This window comes from Polyodon spathula, chromosome 9 (genome assembly GCF_017654505.1).
Source record: "Polyodon spathula isolate WHYD16114869_AA chromosome 9, ASM1765450v1, whole genome shotgun sequence".
Lineage (NCBI taxonomy): Eukaryota > Metazoa > Chordata > Actinopteri > Acipenseriformes > Polyodontidae > Polyodon > Polyodon spathula.
The window spans coordinates 19,012,188-19,033,852 of NC_054542.1; the positions used below are offsets into that span (position 1 = coordinate 19,012,188).

The 21,665-nt window shown below is 38.4% G+C and overlaps 1 protein-coding gene across 1 annotated transcript in view; it reads right to left on the bottom strand.

Annotated features, from left to right (window-relative positions):
- The window catches only part of cryl1 (crystallin, lambda 1), an 89,971-nt gene extending 73,484 nt beyond the window's left edge, over positions 1-16,487 (bottom strand). Inside the window, exons 1-2 of the mRNA XM_041258807.1 lie at positions 16,374-16,487; positions 13,265-13,372 (exon numbers count right to left, since the gene is read on the bottom strand). Coding sequence (XP_041114741.1) covers positions 13,265-13,372; positions 16,374-16,414 — 149 coding nt within the window. The 5' untranslated portion in view covers positions 16,415-16,487. The remainder of the gene's footprint in view (positions 1-13,264; positions 13,373-16,373) is intronic.
- Between the last annotated feature and the right edge of the window lie 5,178 nt (positions 16,488-21,665).

Sequence of the window (21,665 nt, forward strand, 5' to 3'; positions counted from 1 at the left end):
AGGCCAGTAGGCCCAGTGTTTGTATAAAATATAGAAGGTGGACCAGCCACATACCGGTCCAATGTTTGCACCGGTCTTCCTTAGATTTGGATCGGACCACTCATTGTGTCCGGTCCACATCCCTACTCGTTACATTGTACCGCTATGCCTTTAGAAACTCTCAGTGTTTTGTTTAATTTCCCTTCTAGTTTTGTCCAATCTACGGTCCCTTTTTGTTTTCTACAGTTAGACAAGTCAGGTTCAGGTTCATTTTCCCATACTCTTTTCCGGTTTATTTCTCCCCAGTTCCATTTGCAATCAGGGATAGTCAATTTCCCTTTCATTTCAACCAGGGTGTTCAATCACCGAGTGAGGGAGCCTAGATACCACTCCAACCTGGATCTCAATGATACCCATTTTCTCAGTGTTGGTGGCAAACCACGCAGGAAACGATCCAAAGCAGAATTAAGTTTAACATCTACTCTCATGTAATGGAAATTGTGGTTCAAGTTTTCCAGAAGTTTTATTTCTAACTACTTAATAAAAAAACACGGAGAACTAAACTTTTATTTAAATATTTGCCCTCACTATAACAGTACAGCTAAGCGTTTACCTGTCAGATTTTAATTTTCCAAACAAATACACATTTTACGCACTACCGTCTCCATGTCATTATTCCACTACACCCCTTCGTGATTCTCTCCACAATGGAGTTTTTATACACACACACACACCTGTTAACCAATTACCTCTTTAATTGATTCAATTCATTATCTATAATTACTTTGTTAAGCGCTGGTGCTGCACTGAGAATCTTAGATTTCAGCAGACCAGCTACCCATTAGTGGCGATTTCCTTGGTACTACAGGCTATTTTACTTGTGTTTTCCAGCACCCTTTCAATGTGTGGGAAATAATGCTCTTATATAGTCTAATATATGTTCCCTCTGTAACCTTGTCACAATATTTACTTAAACTGCATTGACCTTTGTGCAATATGTTATGAAAAACACTAATAATTAAGCAAATAAGGAAGCAACCGGTTAGAGTTTTGACAATTTTTTTAACAATACGAAACAAACACTAAAAGCCAGTGTGACAGGGGAGATCTGTGCTGACTGTGGGGCACACGCATGAGCTTGCAGGGGGAGACTGGCTGGGGATTGGAGCCGTGCAGGACTGAGAGCCAATTCAAAAGGTCACTGTTCTGTATCCTTCTCTCTGATGTAGGGCGTATATTGACAGAAGTGTGCCCCGAGGATTGCTGAATTCTGCCGGCATGCAGCAGAGCTTTGTAAGTGGGCATTGCAAACAGAAGGACAGAAGGAAGAAATAATTGTTTTACCTGGAATCTGTCCGGTACTGTCCGAGCAGGCAACAGATCATAAGGTAGTGATCATTAGTGGGAACTAAGCCGTCCCAGTGAGTTAGATACAGACCAGTGACTCTTATTCGGGGCTTCCTGCGTTAAGGGGAGCAGAACTGCGGTTCATTTCCGCACCTTTATTTTGTAGTTTTATTAACAGGGTTTGGTTTTTAACATTATTTCATAACACCTGTGTGCTAAAAAGAACCGTGTTTAATAATACCATTGTTGGTAACCAAACTGGGTCTGTTTCACAATAATTACCATTGTCTTTATTACAGCCTAAAATAAATCAGTTTGCCGAAGAGGTGTTTCAAAGAAAACTCTCGGACTCTGACAAAGGGAGCTCATTTTTTAAACATATTTAATAAGATCGGCTAGTATATCTAGCTACGCTCATTTGAAAATAAAAAAACCTACCAGTATACATCAGAACTACCAAGAATTAACAAGCAACCATAGACCCTAAAACAGCCAAACAGACAATGCCAAAAATCTATTAAACTACTGATCCATTAACATCTTAGCCGGGGGTTGCAGTGGTGAACCGGGATTAATAATAACAAAACTGCCAATTCCAAATTGGGAAGAAAACGGGGGTAAAACCATTGGCAACAACTACATTTAAAAAATAAATAAATAAATAAAAAAATAAAATTGACGATACAAATTACTCTTGGTGTCAGTAGGGGTATAGCACTCCCCTAGAGACTCAGAGGAACTGCATTTTTTTTTTCTTATTGGAAAACGAAAATCGTCATGGAAGACTGGAACGATCATCAATGCCGGCTAGAAGCAAAAGGAGTTCCAATCTGCGCCGCCTGCGCACAGTTTGGGCACCGCTTTAAGGAGTGCCCGTACGAGGACCCCTTTGGGATGAGGTAGATTTGGCTGAGGAATGGCTCCACCCCCTCCTTTCCAGTGCTGGGGGATGGCGGCCTGGACACCTTCCTCACCTGCCTCGAGCACCAAGTTTGGACACTCTGTGACCTGCTGCCTCTCCAAAGGGAAGCCATCTGCCCGTAAGAGGAAAAAGTGGCCATTCCAGGAGACGAGCAAAGGAGGTGCTGCCTGCTCGAGTGCTCAAACGGGAGGAGCTGTTGCCATCTCCAGTGCCGAAAGGGGAGGAGCCACTGCCGTCTCCAGCTGCACATCCGGAGTGCCCCATCCTGCGACCTGCGCTGCCTCGGCTGGAGAGACCAGTCTTGTGACTTGCGCTGCTTCGGCTGGAGTGACCAGTCTTGCAACCTGCGCTGCCTCGGCTGGAATGACCCGTCTTGCGACCTGCGCTGCCTCGGCTGGAGTGACCAGTCTTGCGACCTGCGCTGCCTCGGCTGGAGTGACCTGTCTTGCGACCTGCGCTGCCTTGGCTGGAATGACCCATCTTGCGACCTGTGCTCTTTCTGCTGGAGAGGCCCGCACTGTGGCCTCTGCTGTTGGAGAACTCTGCGCCGCTGGCTGAGCTGTCGCTACCAGGCTACCCTATGCCGCGACCTGAGCTGCGGATGTGCCCTGTGCCATGGCTCGCGCTGCCGGAGTACTCTGCACCGTGTCCACCGCTGTCTCCCGCGCCACTGGGAGAATCCCTGCTGTCTCCAGCACCCCTGGGAGAAGAGAAGCCCTGCTGTTTCTAGTGCCACCGGGAGAAGCCTCGCTGTCTCCAGCGACACGGGGAGAAGCCACGCTGTCTCCACAGCCACCGGGAGAACCCACTATTTTAGAAACCTATTATATATTTTGAGTCTTTAACCATGGGATTAACTAGTCTGCCATAAAAAATGTCTTTTAATAACAGACCATCTTATTGCACACACTGGGTAACAAACACAGTCTTTACCTACCTAATGTGCTCCCGAGAAGACATTTTATACAGTAAAGACAGTTGTACATATTACACTGTAACATTCACAAGGAACTAATCAAACTTTACTATGTTGTTATTGAAATTATGGATGGCCATATCTTTTTTTCCACTAAACAATACTGTGGCAGTCACTGGTTCTTGAGTGCATGAGTGCCTTTATGGAAGCAGCTGGGACACGCAACAGGAGACATGTTGCTAAGCAACTAATCGAGCAGGTAGGCTCGTCAGGTCCTGATTTGACTCGGGCTGGGGGAGTGCCCATGGAGGCTAGGCACAGCTCAAAAGACATCTGCGCCCCAACTCAAGGCTTGCACGGCCATAGCCATAAAGTCGGGCACTGAGCAAATGCTTGCTGTGTTGACATCGAAGAAGACAGCGCCTGCTCCATTGGGAGAACTAATACACGAAACCCTTCTACTCCAAGACAATGCTTGTGAAGGCAGTGCCCTGCCCAGTCCGTTTGAAAAGACTGTTTGAATGCCGGGACTCCAGGAGCCTAGAAGTAGGTCAGTTTAAGGGATGTTGATCCCAAACAGAGTAGAGAGGATTTGTGTATTGTTGTAGGTTCCTGGAGAGGGACGTTCCTTTTAGTGGGGTTAGTGCTCGCCATTTGTGTGGCACAGTTTAATTTTATTTCTAGCTTTGTTTTGTTTTCTTTATTTAAAATCCGGTGTTAGAATTACCATTGTTGGTAATCTTGCATTAGGACCTGTGTTCTGATTAAATCTGAATGCCATGTCAACACTCAATGCTCTGTGTCTGCCACATTATAATTCAGTGACGACCCACATATGTAACCCCACCCTGTTACAATAAACAAGAATTATAACTAAGCCATTATCCATTTTAAAATAATGCGAATAACTGTGGGTGGGGCATTTATTGTCAGCGTACTGTCGCAAATAACGCTGGATCAGCTAGGCTGGTCAGTAAAACATTGAATCCTTTTCTATGGAGAATCTCAGTAGCTAAGGTTCATGGTTCATCAACTGATTCAGATTCAGTTGTATCGAGTTTGCCCACTAATGATGATAATCAAACTACAAGTTAGGTGCCTGCTGATATGAAAAACAGTAAGTTTTGGCCCCCTACTGTATTCTGGATGAATGGCATCCCTTCTAAAGTGTCTCCATGTGAGCAGAAAGAAGTATATAGTAACAATGTGTACAGATCCAGAACTATTGTACATGGTGCAGAAGTAACCCTGACACATAAATTAAAACATAATCCTCTTGTTAATTGTGTATGTAATGTGTGCCAAAGCAAGTCATCAGTGGCTGGGCTCAGACTTTGTCTGGCATGCAGTCACTTGGCTAAACACTGTAGAATCTTGTTTGAATGCAATGATTCTGTAGGTGTTTCTTTCTCTCATTTAAATGTAAATTGAATGCATGAGGTGTGAAAGGGTCACTTAGTAAAATGGGCACATCTGAGAAAATTAGAATGTGAGGAAGGTGTCCCTGCTAAGCGTGTACAAGTGTCTTGTAGGTACGAAGTCAAGGCCATGGCGACTCACACCTGTGATGCGAGACGATGGATTCGAGAGCCTATTGTCGTGTTCACTGAGCCTACCTGAGTGGAACCTGAGACCGAAGTGGAGTCCTGCTGGGAGCGAGCTGAAACCCTTGACTTTGTGCCTATTTAAAATGAAATGTATTAATGCAATAATATGTGTTATAATCCTTTGTATTGTTTGTATAATCTTTAGTTTGGAAAATTGTGTAAGTGTGTAATCAAAAGTAACGCGTAATGCTGTTTTAATTCTTAATTGTGAAACTTATGTATTTTCTTTATATAAAATCATGCAGTAGAAGCTGGTATAGTTTGATACAAGTGGCCAGTTTTTAGGCAGTTTCTTATCAAGATGGGCTTGATTCCCAGAATTGAATGCTAAGTTTCTGCAGCACCCTTTTTAGCCTAAGAAAATGTTGTTAAATGTTGAAATAAGGTTTAATATGCTTGCTTTTTACTATAAACTATTTGTGCGTGCAAGACCATATGCTTAACACTGCCTGTTATAATAATATACATGAAATTGTTTCTCGTCAAGATAGGTTCACATTTAAAATAGTTAATAATCGTGTTCTCTAGGGAGTAAACTGTCTAGTTTGACTCTGAGTTAAAAGATGATGCAACATAAAGGGATATTGTTTGAAAAATAAAATAAGAAGCTTAAAAAGTAATTTTAAGAAAAAGTATAGAAGATGGGTTTTAAGAAAGTAAAAACTTTATAACTTGCTGTGAGCCTGTCTTGAAGTCGTGCCAGAAAGTAAAGGGATAGTTGGCATGAAGAGCGGAGCTATCAAACAGCGTCAAGGTTAGAGAGTGTCTTCTCACCATAGAAAAATTGGAAAAAACCTTGATTATTGCTGGAAATTGGAAAGCTAAGTGCACAACTAGAAAACTAGTTTTAGCTGTTTTTTGTGCAGCTGAAAAAAATAGGTCTGTAAAAAAATATGTTCAGCTGAATTCGTGCTGTTAGGAAACTCATAGGCCAGAGACATTACAATCTTACACTTAAATAAAAAACAAATAGATTATCCATGAAGAGAAACTCTATATTGGGGAAAAACATAAGATGGAAGTTCCCTATAATATCTGTTAAGCACACGCCTGTAAAGAGAGAAGGAAAACTAATTTGAAGTATAGAATGGCATGAGGGAATGTATTATTAGACATGAATACATATAATCAATATAATCATAACTAATAGTGTTGTATATATTTCAAACAACACTTATATATTCAACAATAACATTAGTGTTGTATATACTTTAAACAACACTTATATACTCAACATAACACTACAGCGTTGTATATATTTCAAACAACACTTATATATTCAAAATAATATTATTTTCTTTGTTTCACCTAGCTTTTTAGATAAAGGAGGGGTCGAGAAATGAGCGGGTGAGATCATGATCGGATGTGTGGACCAGGTGTCACATCTCGAAAAATTGCTGACACAAGGCTCTAAATTTTTAGGCTGTTGTGTGCCAAAGAGATCAGAATTAGACTTGATAAAGATTCTCCATGTATTCCTATGGAGATGAATCCTATAAAAACCTCACACTTTTCGCAAAGGGGTACCACATTCAAGACCTTTGCGTGACAAGGTGAACTGGTCCTTCACTTGCAGATCTCCACCAGACAGATTCCTTTGTTCACGCTACTTTTCCTTACAATAGGAGGTAAGCATATTACTAACATTATTATATCCTACATGATTGTATTGCTATAAGGTTTTGAAACTATGTTTTGGTTTTAAGAGAGTGTTATATTGAATGAAACTGAAATATAGAAGTGGGTGCTTGTAGACCGCATGTGTTGGAATTTGGAGGTCTGATCAACCTACCTTTTTCCAAATATTAAAAACATTTTAATAAAGCGAAAGAGCATTACTCTGATTCGTAAAACTTAAAATGAATGAGTCTTGAGTGTCTTTCTTTCCGATTAAATAAAGATTATATGGACTTACTTACAGCTCGTCCAGTGCTCGAACATAAACCACTAGGAGTTTATAACATCTCTGTCCTCCTAACGTCTCCCCAGAGTTAAGAGTGCAGAGTAAACAGAAAATAAGTAAGACCGAATAAAAAGAGTACGCGAAAAGCTGTGAAACGCAGCAGACGTGACAGTACTCTACTCAAACCGTGTTCGCAATGAACTGATCAATAATGGCACTCTTTGCAGGAAGTTCTTATTGGCACTCAGGAGTCATTCTTGGCACAAATGATCTTCTTTTTGGCATGTCCTCTAAGAATGTATCCTTTTTTTCTTAAATAGAAAAATGGGTATGTCTTAGCAAGGTCTTAGCACCCTCTTGTAGTCACAGCTAATACAGTACAACACTGCATATCCAACCATCTATGGACTGCGTTATAGAAAAAACATTTACACATCCATAAATAGGTTAGTGAACAAAAACAACACACAAACTGCTTTAAACATGGGGATATGTTTTGCTTGAAATGTAAATGAGATTAATTAGGCTACAAATACGCAGTGTTGCTATGAGGATTGCTATAAGCCATCTCCACGCAAAGCTAGAAAAAAAAAAGCACAAACAAAAAATGGTAAATGTACAGTAAACTGCAACTGGTGGCTTCTTTCTTAACTCTAGAAGTCCCTGCCCCCCTAGTTCACTCTTTCTTGATATTGTCAGCAGCCGATAAGCAGCTTGGTTTGAATTTTGCTTCAGCTATTTTATGCATTTTGTTTAATTGAAATGCATTTAAGAGATACAATACGCTGCCAATATCTACCATCATATAAACACACTGCACAAAAAAAAACTTTCTCTACTGGTGTATTGAAACGTGACTGCTACAAGCAGCTGACTGATGCACGAATACAGCCACAACCTCTCTTAAAGGGGAACGCACCAAAAGGCTGATTGCCAATGCCATTACTCTCGTAGCCTACTTTTAACATTTATTTATTTATCAAGGTGGTTCATTGATCAGGGCGGTTATGTGACAGTCGGATATGCAACGTTCAACTGTACTGCAATTCCTTAGTAGTGTTATGCCTTCGAAAATGTAAAAAGTTAAAGGGTAAGTAATGTCCATTTTATTTTATTGTGCTACATGTTGCCATGTGTTGCTACAACTGTTTACGTAAGGCGTGTATATAGTTTTTTTTGTCTTTTTTTACATTTTGACCACTTTTTAAAACTTTTAAATTCCATTCACTGCCTCAAGATGGCTTCCCATGTACTTGCATTGACCTCTCAGAACTACATTTCCCATCATCCTCCTGCTCACTGGTAAATCAACCTCAGTTTTATATGTGAGCAGGAGCATTTTTATATGTAACTGGTAGATAAGTGACCCATTTGATGTACAGTGGCTCTCAAAAGTATTCACCCCCCTAGGACTTTTCCACATTTTATTGTGTCACAATATGAAATAAAAAAGGCTTTAATTAGGAGTTTTTGCCACTGATCAACACAAAAAAGTCCTTAATGTCAAAGTGAAAAATAAAATCTACAAATTGTTCTAAATTAATTACAAATATAAAACAGAACATAATTGATTGCATAAGTATTCACCCCCTTTGCTATGACACACCTAAATAAGCTGTGGTGCAACCAATTGTCTTTAGAAGTCACATAATTAGTTGAATGGAGTCCACCTGTGTGCAATTAAGGCGTTTCACATGATTTCAGGTTAAATACACCTGTTTCTGGTAGGTGCCACAGTTGGTTAATACATTTCCTAACAAAAACTACATCATGAAGACAAAGGAACATTCAAAGCAAATCAGGAATAAGGTTCTTCAAAAGCACCAATCAGGGGTAGGATATCAGAACATTTCCAAGGCATTGTATATCACCCAGAGCACAGTAAAGTCCATTATTAAGAAATGGAGAGAATATGGCACAACTGTGAATCTGTCTAGAACAGGCCGTCCTCAAAAACTGAGTATCCGGGCGAGGTAGGCACTAGTCAAGGAAGCCACCAAGAGGCCTATGGCAACTCTAAAGGAGTTACAGTCTTCCATGGCTGAGCTGGGAGACACTGTGGAACAATAGCCTGGGTGCTTCACAAAACTGGCCTTTATGGGAGAGTGGCAAAAAGAAAGCCATTGTTGAAAAAAACTCACATCAAATCTTGTCTAGAGTTTGCCAGAAGGCATGTGGGAGACTCTGAGACCAAGTAGAAGATTCTATGGTCTGATGAGACCAAAATAGAGCATTTTGGCCTCAACGCTAAAAGCTATGTTTGGCATAAGCCTAACAACGCACATCATCCTGAAAACACAATCCCTACCGTGAAGCATGGTGGCGGCAGCATCATGCTAAGGGGATGCTGCTCTGCGTCAGGGCCTGGAAAGCTCGTGAAGATAGAGGGCAAAATGGATGCAGCAAAGTACAGAGAAATCCTGGAGGAAAACCTGCTGAAGACTGCAAGAGACCTGGGACGTGGGAGAAGATTCATCTTCCAGCAGGACAATGCAGGACATACAGCCAAAGCCACACTGGATTGGCTTTAAAACAAATAGGTCAATGTCCTGGAATGGCCCAGTCAAAGCCCGGACCTCAATCCAATTGAGAATATGTGGAAAGAGTTGAAAATTGCTGTTCAACAAAGGTCCCCTTCCAACTTGACGGAGCTTGAGCAATTTTGCAAAGAAGAATGGGCAAAAATTGTACTGTCCAGATGTGCAAAGCTGGTAGAGACTTATCGAAATAGACTCATGGCTGTAATTGCTGCCAAAGGTGCCTCTACCAAATATTGACTCAAGGGGGTGAATACTTATGCAATCAATTATTTTCTGTTTTGTATTTGTAATTCATTTAGAACAATTTGTAAATTGTATTCTTCACTTTGACATTATGGGCTTTTTTGTGCTGATCAGTGGCAAAAACTCCTAATTAAATCCATTTTGATTCCATGTTGTAACACAATAAAATGTGGAAAAGTCCAAGGGGGGCCAATACTTTTGAGAGCCACTGTATGAATGTCTTCCTAAAAAACATGCAGGGGTGCACATTTCTTCCTGACTGTCTATTTCATTGGGCTTTGAGAAGCAGTTATGTCCATGGACCAATATTAGCCAGTATTCAAATAGACGCTGAAATGCATTGCCACTGTAAAATGTTGGCAACCCTGTCGAAAGCGTCAGAGAGGGTCTGTCTTGCTGGCAATTTTTCTAGAGCTCTGTGATGTAACCTAGTTTTTTGCATCATTCCAAGTTGGCATTGCCCTCCGACAGAGGTTAACAGATAATCGAAATAACTTGTGCTAAGCATTGTCGTTTTCAAGTTTCATCCTAAATGGCCAATTAGTACGACATAGACAGACGGTCATAGAGGCAGAACGACTGCTTCCATACACCCCCAGATCATAAAACTCAATAGCTTGTGCTAAAGAATGCATTAGCTAGTTTCATTACAATTGGACAAGCGTACAGAAATGCAGTCAGACGGACAGACAAAAAGCCTCCATATACAGTACCTCTAGATATTGAAGCAGTTCTCTAGATATATGCAACACTGTTAGGTGTGACATGTTTGTAAGTATTACTCCAGTGTGCACCCGCTTCCACTATCAATCCCTGCTGGGGGGGGGGGGGGATGTGGCACAGCAGAGCTCTGCCCTTTATAATTTGGCAGGGATGGGGTTAAATTTCCCTACCTGCCTGGGTTTATTGTGTTCCGGTGGCTGGGGTTGATTAGAGTAATTAACGATCAATCAGCACCCAGCCACCTGACATAAAAGGAGGCCTCAGCCCCCCCCATTAGGGGGGAGGAGGGAGCTGAGGAAGCAAGCAGATGGTTGTGCTTGCTGTTTTTGGTTTTGTGGTTTTTTTGAATTTTCTATTCCAGTGAAGGCATTGCTCAGCCTGGAAACCTTTATTTTTGTAAGTTTTCTTTTGTATTTTGTTATTTGTGTTTAAATATCTTTGTTTTTTCCCTTGTGCCCTTTTATTTTGTGTTTATTTATAATAAAAGTATCTTTTTTTTTTTTTTAACTGCAGTATGTCACTGGGCCTCTATCCACTCGCCAGCTTGTCACAAGGGGTCAAAAAACAAACAGCATCTGATCTCTTAGGTGGAGTGATGTAAGCCCTGTTGTTTTTCCATTTATTGAGCAACACAAATTCCTAGTTAAACACCACCGAGAACTAACTTTCACCCCTTGAAGAGCTGATTAATATAAAGCCATATTTCTAAAAGTGTCATTGTTGTTAGTAGCTAGTGACGAAAAAAACAAGTCTCCCCATAACAAAAACAGACATCAGCCAGCATCTGATGCGTGCTCCCACCAGCATAGTATGTGTGAAATAACTCAGCTGCATCAAAAGGTCAGGGCACTATGAGAACAGCACAGTAGTCATGTTCACTGAAGCACTACTAGTAGAATGACCTCAGGGAGCTACTTTACCAGTCGTTCTGCATTCTAACGGGGAATGAGAATGAGAGAATGGGGACAGTGCAGTACATTAGGAGATGTGTTTTTTTTTTTTAAATATTGTTTACAGCAGTCTTGTTTTCACACTTTACAGTACTTAAAAAGGCAAGTAACCTGTTAATGAGAAACCTGGGGCCTATTGCACAAAAGTGGTTTAAATAGTTATCCTGATAACCTCCAGGTTTAAATTGAGAAAGTCAGGCTTAGTCTGTTGCACAAAACAAGATAATAATAATAACTCAGGCTTAAAACCATGGTAACATATCACGCTTAAATAAACCTGCTTCAGAGCAGGATAACAAAGATTAATCCTGACTTTTAAAACTGAAAAAATATACTGAGAGTGGTACATGTTGTTGCTATAATTAGAAGAAGGGCTTTTCGTGGGGAGAGGGCGTTTTGTGATCACCAGCATCCAATTAATAATCCAGATGCCACGAGCGACACCGCTTCTCTAGGGATGGTGGATCTCAAGCCCCTCCCTTGAGCAACCAACCCGTGGGAGCAGAGCCCTTACCCATATACAGATATTCTGCATAGGTCTAAGATTTATGGCCTGTGGAACATTTTTGAACACAGTTGGCGATGCCGAAAATCTTAATAAGGCAACGACATGCAGAGCTGTAAGGAAAGTGTACCTTGCACTGAAGATGCTGCCAGTCTTGGTGAAATTTCCCAGACATGGTCCAGTGAAGCAGAACATGGAGGCGTTCTATGTTATTGCAGGTAATTATTATAATATATGTTTATAAAAATAAGGACAAAACATCTACATACTACACATTTTATTAAATTTTTTTTATCATCATTATCATTTTGCATGTTTCATTATTATTAATACATTTTTTACTTATAGGGTTTCCCCAATGTGATTGTTGCAGTGGATTGAAATAAAAACAGTACTGTTTATATATTCTTTAGGATGTTATGTCTATAAATTATGACCATACATAATTTTCTATTAATCAAAATACAGCGGGATATAAATATACAATATAAATAATAAAGTCAGGGGATTTGTGCTTGTGTACTCGGGATGCGACTGTATACTTACTCATTAACAGCATCAGCTACAGTTTGCCAGGCTGCCACCCTAGCTTTATTGGCAGTAGCGGTGGTTTTTTTTTTTGTTTGTTTGTTTTTTTATTCTTTAACATTTTAATGTAACAAAGTCACCTTTTCCTTCTTCATTTTTTCAGACGGCCGTTAAAGATTACAATGACAACACACTCAAACAGTTGGTTCCATGTGCATAGATAGAAACATTAACCCGGTTTGAGTTATCTAGATTAAAGTCTACGTTCTTGCAACAGAGTTAGCCTGCTAAATTATATCCTGTTAACTCAAACCTGATAACTTAAACTAAACCTGGCTTTTTAAAACACTGTTGTGTAATAGGCCCCTGGTCCCTATCATAACCTAGAAGCAATACAGGAAGAAAGCATACAGTGATCCAATTCATAGATCGTTTATTGTTATACATGTAATGTACTGTTTATTGTTATACATGTAATGTAATGGCTCGGACCAAAACATTTTATGGTACAAATCAGCAAAATCATAAATAGGGAACAGCCCTATAAAGGAACACCACATACAGCCACCCCTAACTACCCCTGGTTTAACTCCCTCCATGTGCCCTTGCAGTTAATTATAGGCATCAAAACAGCCATTGAAATTTTAGACACAGCTCCTTAGACCAACGTTAACCCTTAAGTGACTGCTCAATAAACAATTTTCTAAAAAAGTTTTAGTAACATCCAGCCTTTCAGCAGCATCCAGCAAAAAGGTTTGTTTCACAGGTAGGCAATCAATTAATGATCACATGACAGTGTAAGACTGCAGTATTCCTTGGTAGGATTTTAAAAAGCTGTTGAATGGGAGTAATTTATTTTAGTGCCATTTACACCTCTAATACCTCACTTGGATAAGTAGTGTAATTAATCATTTATTTTACTTTAGAAGAAAGATGTCTCTGGATATAGTGCACATGCCTCTTACACAGAATAGTGTATTTTCAGTAGGATTTCACCAATAGTGAGCAATGGAATGTACCTCACTATTAAGTACAACACTTAAAACCCTTATCTTAAATTCATAATACAAGGGTAAATATGAAGTAGAAGTTTCTACAAACCTTATTTCTTCAACGGCACGTGTGGCTTGACCAGTCTGTACATCATAAATCTTAACTCTGTATCCTGCACTGATAAACACCATGGTCCAGCTTCGACCGATGAGGCCACTAAAACGGGAGGAGAGAAATTCAAATGTTTTATTTGTAACAAAAAAGACAGTACACCAGGAAAGAGGGTTCAGTTTTAGAATTACACTATTAGTAAAACAAAAAATACTTCATTTGAAATGTTGTGTTAGGTCAAGGATATAAAATGATAAACATGTCCAAAGACTAGACAAATGACACATATTACATCTAGTGTTAAGTGGAGCTGGCAATTTAAATCATAACATTAAGTTTAGGAGACACTTTCATTTTATCACAAATTCATAATTTGCGTGACCAATCAGTAGTGCTCTAAATACTAATGCCATATTGTGCTATTTTGTGTCTGAAGACTGAATTGAAGTTTCAGGCGTTGTACCTGACAGGTTAACCTCACAAGGTGCCTTTAACGATGAGGATTCAAGGTACAGAGGAAGGAAAATGTTCCCTTTTATGTTATTCTTACATCATCAGTATGGGGAAAGCAAAGATGCCAAAGATTTCCCAAATAGACTGAGATGTTCTGACACTACTATATATAAACCAGTTTAACAAAGATGAACCCCAGACTAATAGAAGAAAACATGACAAACACCGGACACAACTGTAAATGCTTCAAGTATCATTAACTACAGCAATTTCTATGCAGGTGATTTCAAGAGCATCAAGTCACAAAATTATTAAAACAGAAAAGTATTATTAAGCGTGTAAAAAAAAGTGAAAGCATGGCAAAGGCATGGCGACATGCAATACAGTAAGATACTGTAGTGAGTATGTACTTTTTCAAAGGGAGCTATCCTGTATTTGAAGCACACGTTTGTCTCCAGAGTAAAGCCTAGCAGATTTCTCTTTGTACAGTAGAAGGCCTTATAAAGTACATGGTAAAAATGGTCCTTGTCACATTCAATGGACTGAATGCGACTAGCTATTGAAATAACAGTTTTTATGTGTTTTTATAGTGATGTGTAACAGTTTGAAAACAGGGCAGGGATTGGTTGCAGGCAGTGTGACAGGGAAAGTGGAGGTTCAGAGGTAGGTGGAATGAGTGTAGGGACTAGTCTGCTCTACCAAAAACAAGTATGTCAGCAGCATGCATCCTGCGCCATGGCTGTAAATACAGAATTCATGAGAAAATTGACGCCCTTGAGATACATACCAGTGTGTACAGAATGGTACGGAGCAGGGGTGTCAAACATACAGCACCTGGAGAGATGTCATCCAGCCCACAAAATATTGCACAATACTGTATTTTTTTATCCAATAGGACACAAATTAAAAAAAAATAATAATAAATAAATAAATCACAAATATTAATAGATACGGTCCATTTGTTATTGCTGTTGTTGCTTCCTGATACCTCGGACCTTTGCTTGAACCAGCGCATCAACATTTAGAGCAAATGACTGGGCTGAGGATATCTTGAGAATCGAGTTAAGGTGTGTGTCAGTTAATTGAGAATTGCATTTTGATTTGTTGATATTCATGACGGAGGAAGCTTTCCGTTTCTCAGGACACAGGCAACTTAGAGACTAGGTGATCCTCTTTGAAAGGTGTTATATAAAATAAAATTTGACCGAACTATGCATCAACTGCAGAGTCACTTACAACAACATCTCACCCAAAAACAGAGCACAAGGAGGTTAAGTGACTTGCTGAGGGACACACAGCGAGTCAGTGAGTGAGCCGGGATTTGAAACAGGGAACCTCTTGGTTAAAAGATGTTTTCTTTAACCACTGGACCACAATGGAATGTTTAATCACAATCTGATAAGCAATTAGCGTTAATACCTACTGGATAATTGTTCTGCAGATACTGTATATGGAAGAATGTTAAGTGTGACTTTATGTAAGCATGACTACCTGTACCACATCCCCTCAAAGATGATTTCACAATTTAACGGTGGATTTCAAACCGAGCGGGGATAATAATAAAAAAAAAAAAAATCAAGATTTAAAGGGTACATAAGGACCCTTTTATTTTATTGTGTTACATGTATTGCTACAACTGTTTACGTAAGGTGTGTGTATTTTTAGTTTTTATTTTTACCACTTTAACTACATTTCCCCATCATCCTCCTGCTCACTGGTAAATCCATCTCAGTTACATATGTGAGGAGGAGAATGATGGGAAATGTAGTTCTGAGAGGTCCATAAGTTTAAAAAAGTGGTTAAAATGTAAAAAAAAAAAAAAAAAAAAAAAAAAAAAAAAAAAATACACACCTTACGTAAACAGTTGTAGCAACACATGGGAACATGTAACACAATAAAATTAAAAGGTCCTTATGTACCCTTTTAGTGTGGCTAGAATTCATATCGAAGTTTTTTTTAAAGCTATTTCACGGAAGGTTAGTAACTGGTGAGCACGAGTTAGTGCTCTCTAAGAGATTGTGGTAACATACAGCACGCAGGTATGCCTAACCAATTTACTGAGTTTTATTTTGATCTTGTACTTATTATCTTTTACTTCACACCTGACAATTATGATATGTGAACGACATTTAAAACGTATTTTTATAACTATGGTATTATTTCTCAGAAATGTTTTCACTGATTGACCTGGTGACTCCCTATCTCGTGCTCACGAGGTAATATATGTCGTGTTGACGTGATACTTTACTAACCTTTTATTTATTTATTTATTTAAATTCACATCATGTCCTTTTCCGTACTATTTGAACAAGGTCGAAGCTGATTTGATTTTAGCAGAATACAAGCATTGCGATTAAAGTTCTGGGTTTGTTCAAGTCTGTCGTCAACAATATAAATATTACACTAAAATTGTATAAATACACTGTACAGTTATACTTAAATATCACATCTTAACAGTACCGTTAATGCATGCAATATAGACTTTTTCCCCACTTTTAACTCTTAATCAAACTGAAAACTTGCACTAGTTCGGTACTATAAACTCAATATACTTTTAACGAGTAGAATCCCATGTCTTGAGATGGCTGTGTATGCAACAACAAAATATATTATAATATTTTTTATAATACATAGATATTTTTTTTAAACTTACCTCCCGATAACAGCAATAGTCTTGCCTTTAAAATTGTTCATCCTGCAGTTTACAGCAGATTCGCAGCGAGTAAAATTTTACGATAACAAACATAACATTAAAAGGGTGTGTTAAATTAAAGGGGAGTGCTCGTTTTTATGTCGGTGGACTAAACATTAGCTATCAGTCGCTGAGCTGGAAGGATAATTATAAAGCTACTGTTATCAAATTCAAGTGTCCAAAATACAACTTTTTGACTTGGGGTTAGGGTTAGAATCAAAATAAATCGAACAATAAAAATAAACCAGTTTAAAGTAAATAATGCAAAATAGCGAATTAAACATGAATAGGACAGATAATTCAAAACAGACAGGAGATCCAAAAATGGAAATGGTACCAAATACACTAAAGATAAGACAGAAGACACAGTATTTAATTTATCAAGTAAAACTTTAACCACATCCCAGAAAGCAGTATTGGGAGTCAAGGACTTAAGTTTATACAGACTAAAAGATACATTGATAAAGAGGGAGAGACGCATGAGATTAGCAGACTATTTTTTCAATGAAAATCTCAGATTCAGAGGGTAATTATAATAGCACAAGCACATGTACTCCTCCGGATGGAAGAGATAAATGGTTAGAGATGTATATTGAAGTAGTTACACAAGAAATTATAGTAGGACTAGAGAAAAAATGTAAACTTCATTTAACCAATTTTGAAGAACAAGCTATGACTGAGTTGTTAAATTATGATAATATAACTATAAAACCAGCATATAAAGGATCGGGAATAGTGATAATGAACACAGATGACTATATGAAATCTGTAGAATGTGAATTAAATACAGATACTTATGAAGAAGTTAAAAGGCACAAGATAATAGACAAGATAAATCAATACCAACAGCATAAGTGCTGATCATTATCAACAGTTTTAGAAAAGTTATTTTACATTTGTTGATAAGAATTACAAACAAAACAACGGTACAGCAATAGGGTCTAACTTAGGAATGCATTTTGGCAGTACATACGTGAGGAAAAGGGACGAACAATTACTTAAATTGGAAAGAACCTTTAGAATACATTGTTTGTAGATGGTATTTGAGGTTTGCACACATGGAGAAGCACCTCTTCTCCAGCTTCATAAAACAGCAAATGAAATACACAGTAATATTAAGGTGGGCCTTCAATGGATAATAAAAGAAATATAATTTTTAGATACCATGGTAAAACTTGAAGGTTTGTGGCAGGATAATTAATCAATAATTAACAATTAGCCAATTAAGGCTCCAGCCACACACATGTATTTCGCAGGGATGAATTTAACCCCCACCCAAAACAAACAATAGCACAATCACAAATAATGAAAACCACAATAATTATAATGAAAATCATAATGAAAAAAAAAAAAGATAATAATAAGAACACAAATTACAGGGGGCGGACGGGCACCCCATCACATTTGCCCCCCCTTGTGCAGGTGGGCACCCCATCACATTCGCCCCCCCTTGTGTGCAGCGCACATGGCCTCAAAGTCCCAAATGTCAAGGGTCAGGAATGGCGGCTTCCACGGGCTCACATGTGGCACTGCGGTCAGTGGCAGTTTTGGCAGCAGAACAGATCCTTTCTCCAGCGACTCCGCCAGCACTGAAAAGGCTACCAATGCCAGAACTGGCTCCCCTGGCACAAACAGTACTGGCTGTAGCACAAGAACCTCCAACAAATCCTTGGTCAGGGGTAACCTGATAACCCCAGTAGTGGGAACCTAGTAACCCCAGGGGTCGGCAAGCAGCGACCCCAGACGAATGATAGGTAAAACTACATATACATATACATATATATATATATGATATATATATATATATATATATATATATATATATATATATATATATATAATATCTATATATATATATATATATTAAATATATATATATATATATTCTCAAAGAGCCAGCTGCCCAACATTCCAATATGTTGTACATATCTTTCTCAAGGGAGCATGTGTTTGAATAAAAACATTGGAGAAAGATATGTACAACATATCAAAACATTGGGCAGCTGGCTCTTTGAGCTAAAATATACAGTATTGTATTATTGTGTTTTATATACGTAATATCATCTTACAATGGAAATGAATGGAGGAAGTAAAAACCACCATTAATTTATTTTGTAGGATGATATTATGTATAAAACAGTAATAATATATTTTAGCTCAAATAGCCAGCTGCTCAACGTGTCGATATGTTTTACATATCTTTCTCAAGGGAGCATGTGTTTGAATCAAGGCATTGGAGGTGTTATATAAATTATACTAACTTAATACATTTAAGGAATTTTTGGACTTTTTCTTTATATAAAATGTATATAATTGACAGGTGTACAAAAGTCAAACATCTTCCTGGTCAGATTTCCCAGAATGCCCTAATTAGAGCGTAACTAGACAATACAGCATTTTTATGCATCTTAAAGGGATTTTTGTGCACCTGGGTGCTCGTGAAAGTCTGTTAACGGTACATAATACAATGACTTATGGATGGCAGTAACTTGGAGGCATGATGAATTCAATGATTCTTCATAGCCTTTGAGCCTGTAAGTGTATGATAATAAAAGGTGTCTGTATCAATAAAATACAAATGAAAATGTTGACTTTAGAAAATACATAAGTGGCAGAGGGGCGTCTCCCCACAGAACAAGTAGTGGAACACTACTCAGGTGCTGTCCAGCCTCACTACACCCTGCACATAATGAATGAGTGTTGATAAGTGTTCCCATTGAGGGAATATTATAGATCGAAATAATGGCAGGTCTAAATACCACCACTCTTTAGCTCTATAAAAAAACCTGTGGGCTTTTTCCTCTGAGTTGTTTTATCAATTTTAGGGTGGCAGTATTAAGAGCCATCACTGTTGATATCAGTAAAATACACCCTATGGTGTCTATATAGCATACCTATTAAAATAACAAGATGTCACTGCTTAGCTATGCTTTAAACCCTCTGAAGAATTCTGGTTACCGTATGTGTTTAAAGAAAGGGTTTATGGAAGGTGTCTTTTCAAATGATCTAATTGGTGACATCCGAGCACTGGATAGGAACCTTACTGATTTATTTCCATATTTTAACAGACATTAATATACTAGAGAGACTTAAATCCACTGTGAGTTTGAGTTGCATAATGTTGGCAAGAGGAGTTAGATCCGCCACTGTTTAGATCAATTGAACAGACGACCATCTCTTACAATTGTTACAGGACGCACAATATATACTATTACATTCATGGCTATTTCCATGATGTTTTACATTCCTTAATACCCCTTGCCAAGACTATTAATTAACAACACTGGAAAACAACGGATGCTCTACTGTAAAATAACTGTGGGTGGCAATGCAATGTTGTTGATGGGTGCAGGTATGGAGGAGATAGTGTTCATCCTTCAGTCTAGATAGTATGGAGTAGGACAGAAGGCAAGTTAGTACAGAGACAAGAATAGGCCCTTAGTGTAATTGCCTCATAATGTGGTTTAGAATTGGACAGTGTAGCTTCTGGGTATATTTTGAAAAATAAAAAACAAATCTAGCTTTTAATTCACATATTGGTGTGTATGTAGTTTTGCCCAAAACATTATATAAAATGATTATTTTATCAATTTAGGTTGTTTATTTATTTTAATTTTTTTAAATTCTGCTGTTTAGAAACTTCATTATAAATCAAAAGGGAAAACCAAAAAGGGCTTCCCAGTCTGAAGCAGTGATAGGACAAACAGAAAAACTCTGGGGGCTTGGTTGCTCAGCAGCTAATTAATTGGCCTTTGCCTTTCACTTATAAAACCAAAACAATGCATTCAGTACAATTCAAGCCTGGCAGCCTTACTTGAGAAAGTACAATATCTGACAGGAAAGGGAGTATACGGGTCAGGATTGAGTTGCACTTGCAGACCTATGAGAGAGCTGCTGGAACCTTGCCCAACTTTAACCTTTCATGAGAGCATGCAGTGCTAATAGACATTATTGAGAGTAGCTGCAATGATGAGCCAAGTGTAGATTTGTACCATATTAGTAACATTTTCATGTTAACATACCACCACTCTGTCACAGTGCACTCGTTTACCAAGAGGTCATGCGTGACAGCATATAAGGGAACGGAGAATCCTAATCTGTTCCTTCACTTTGGTTATGAAAAATAACCTGGAAGGACCCGTGCATTATTTGTGAAATATCGTGAATGTTTGTTTGTCTTGTCTATAATTGTAATTTATGTAATTCATAGACAGCTAACATGTTCCGGAGCTGTCGCTAAGGGTCAGCATAAAACCTGGAAAAGCACTACACTATTGTCACACATTAAACTATCACCCACCACAAGCACTATGGAACGCACCCAGGACTGGTGATCGTGTTTGTACATTGTGGGAGAGATACCTGTGTTTATTTGGTTGGGACTGCAAACACGTTATTATTTACCCCGTGCATTACACATTGTTATGTATTGACAGGGATCATTGTTTGGTCACCAGACCTGGATTAAAAATAAAAGAAACACTTTTCCAAAGTGGATTACAATCTCTATTTGTTTCATTCCTGCACTGCATCACCTCTGCGCGCACCTGTATCCACTCAGCTACTTTGTCACAACAGTATATTTGATTGTTAATTCCTGCAACTGAGTTGTTTCTTGCTAGTGTTATACTGTTATAATTTATGTCAGATGTTTTGCCGTTGCCTTATGACTTGTTTCAAAATGTTTTAGAGACCCCACCTAGAATATTACATACACTTCTAGTCACTTTATTACAAAGCATGCAACATTGCACCTTAGCATTTGTTACAATTGTTTGTTTCTCCTCTCAGAAAGTTTGCCTTTGGCACACCAAACACTGAAAAACGTTCTCTAATTATTTAACCTTTGCAAATCTGTAACAAACCTGCCAATTATCACTTCTTGCCATTCAAAAATTAACTTTAGATTAAAGACTATAGGAATGTGTTTATGTCTAACTAAAGTTTTGAAATAAAATGTTCTAACCCAAATTAGCTTGCAAGGAACTTCTGAAATGGTATACTAGCTTCCACTGGCATATTTTATAACATATACATTTTCTGATATTTAATTTCTTACCTGTTGAATATTCTATCATGCGTGTTCTACGTCATTCCCTATTGCTATTTATATTTGTGTCGTGATTTGTAATGATTAGTAACTTATGTCCTGATGTCCTGTTTTACCTAGGGGGCTGCTTCTCCTAAACATACATTTCTGAAGTGAGGTACTTCTGCAACTATGTATAGAGATATTCCATTTACTAAATCACA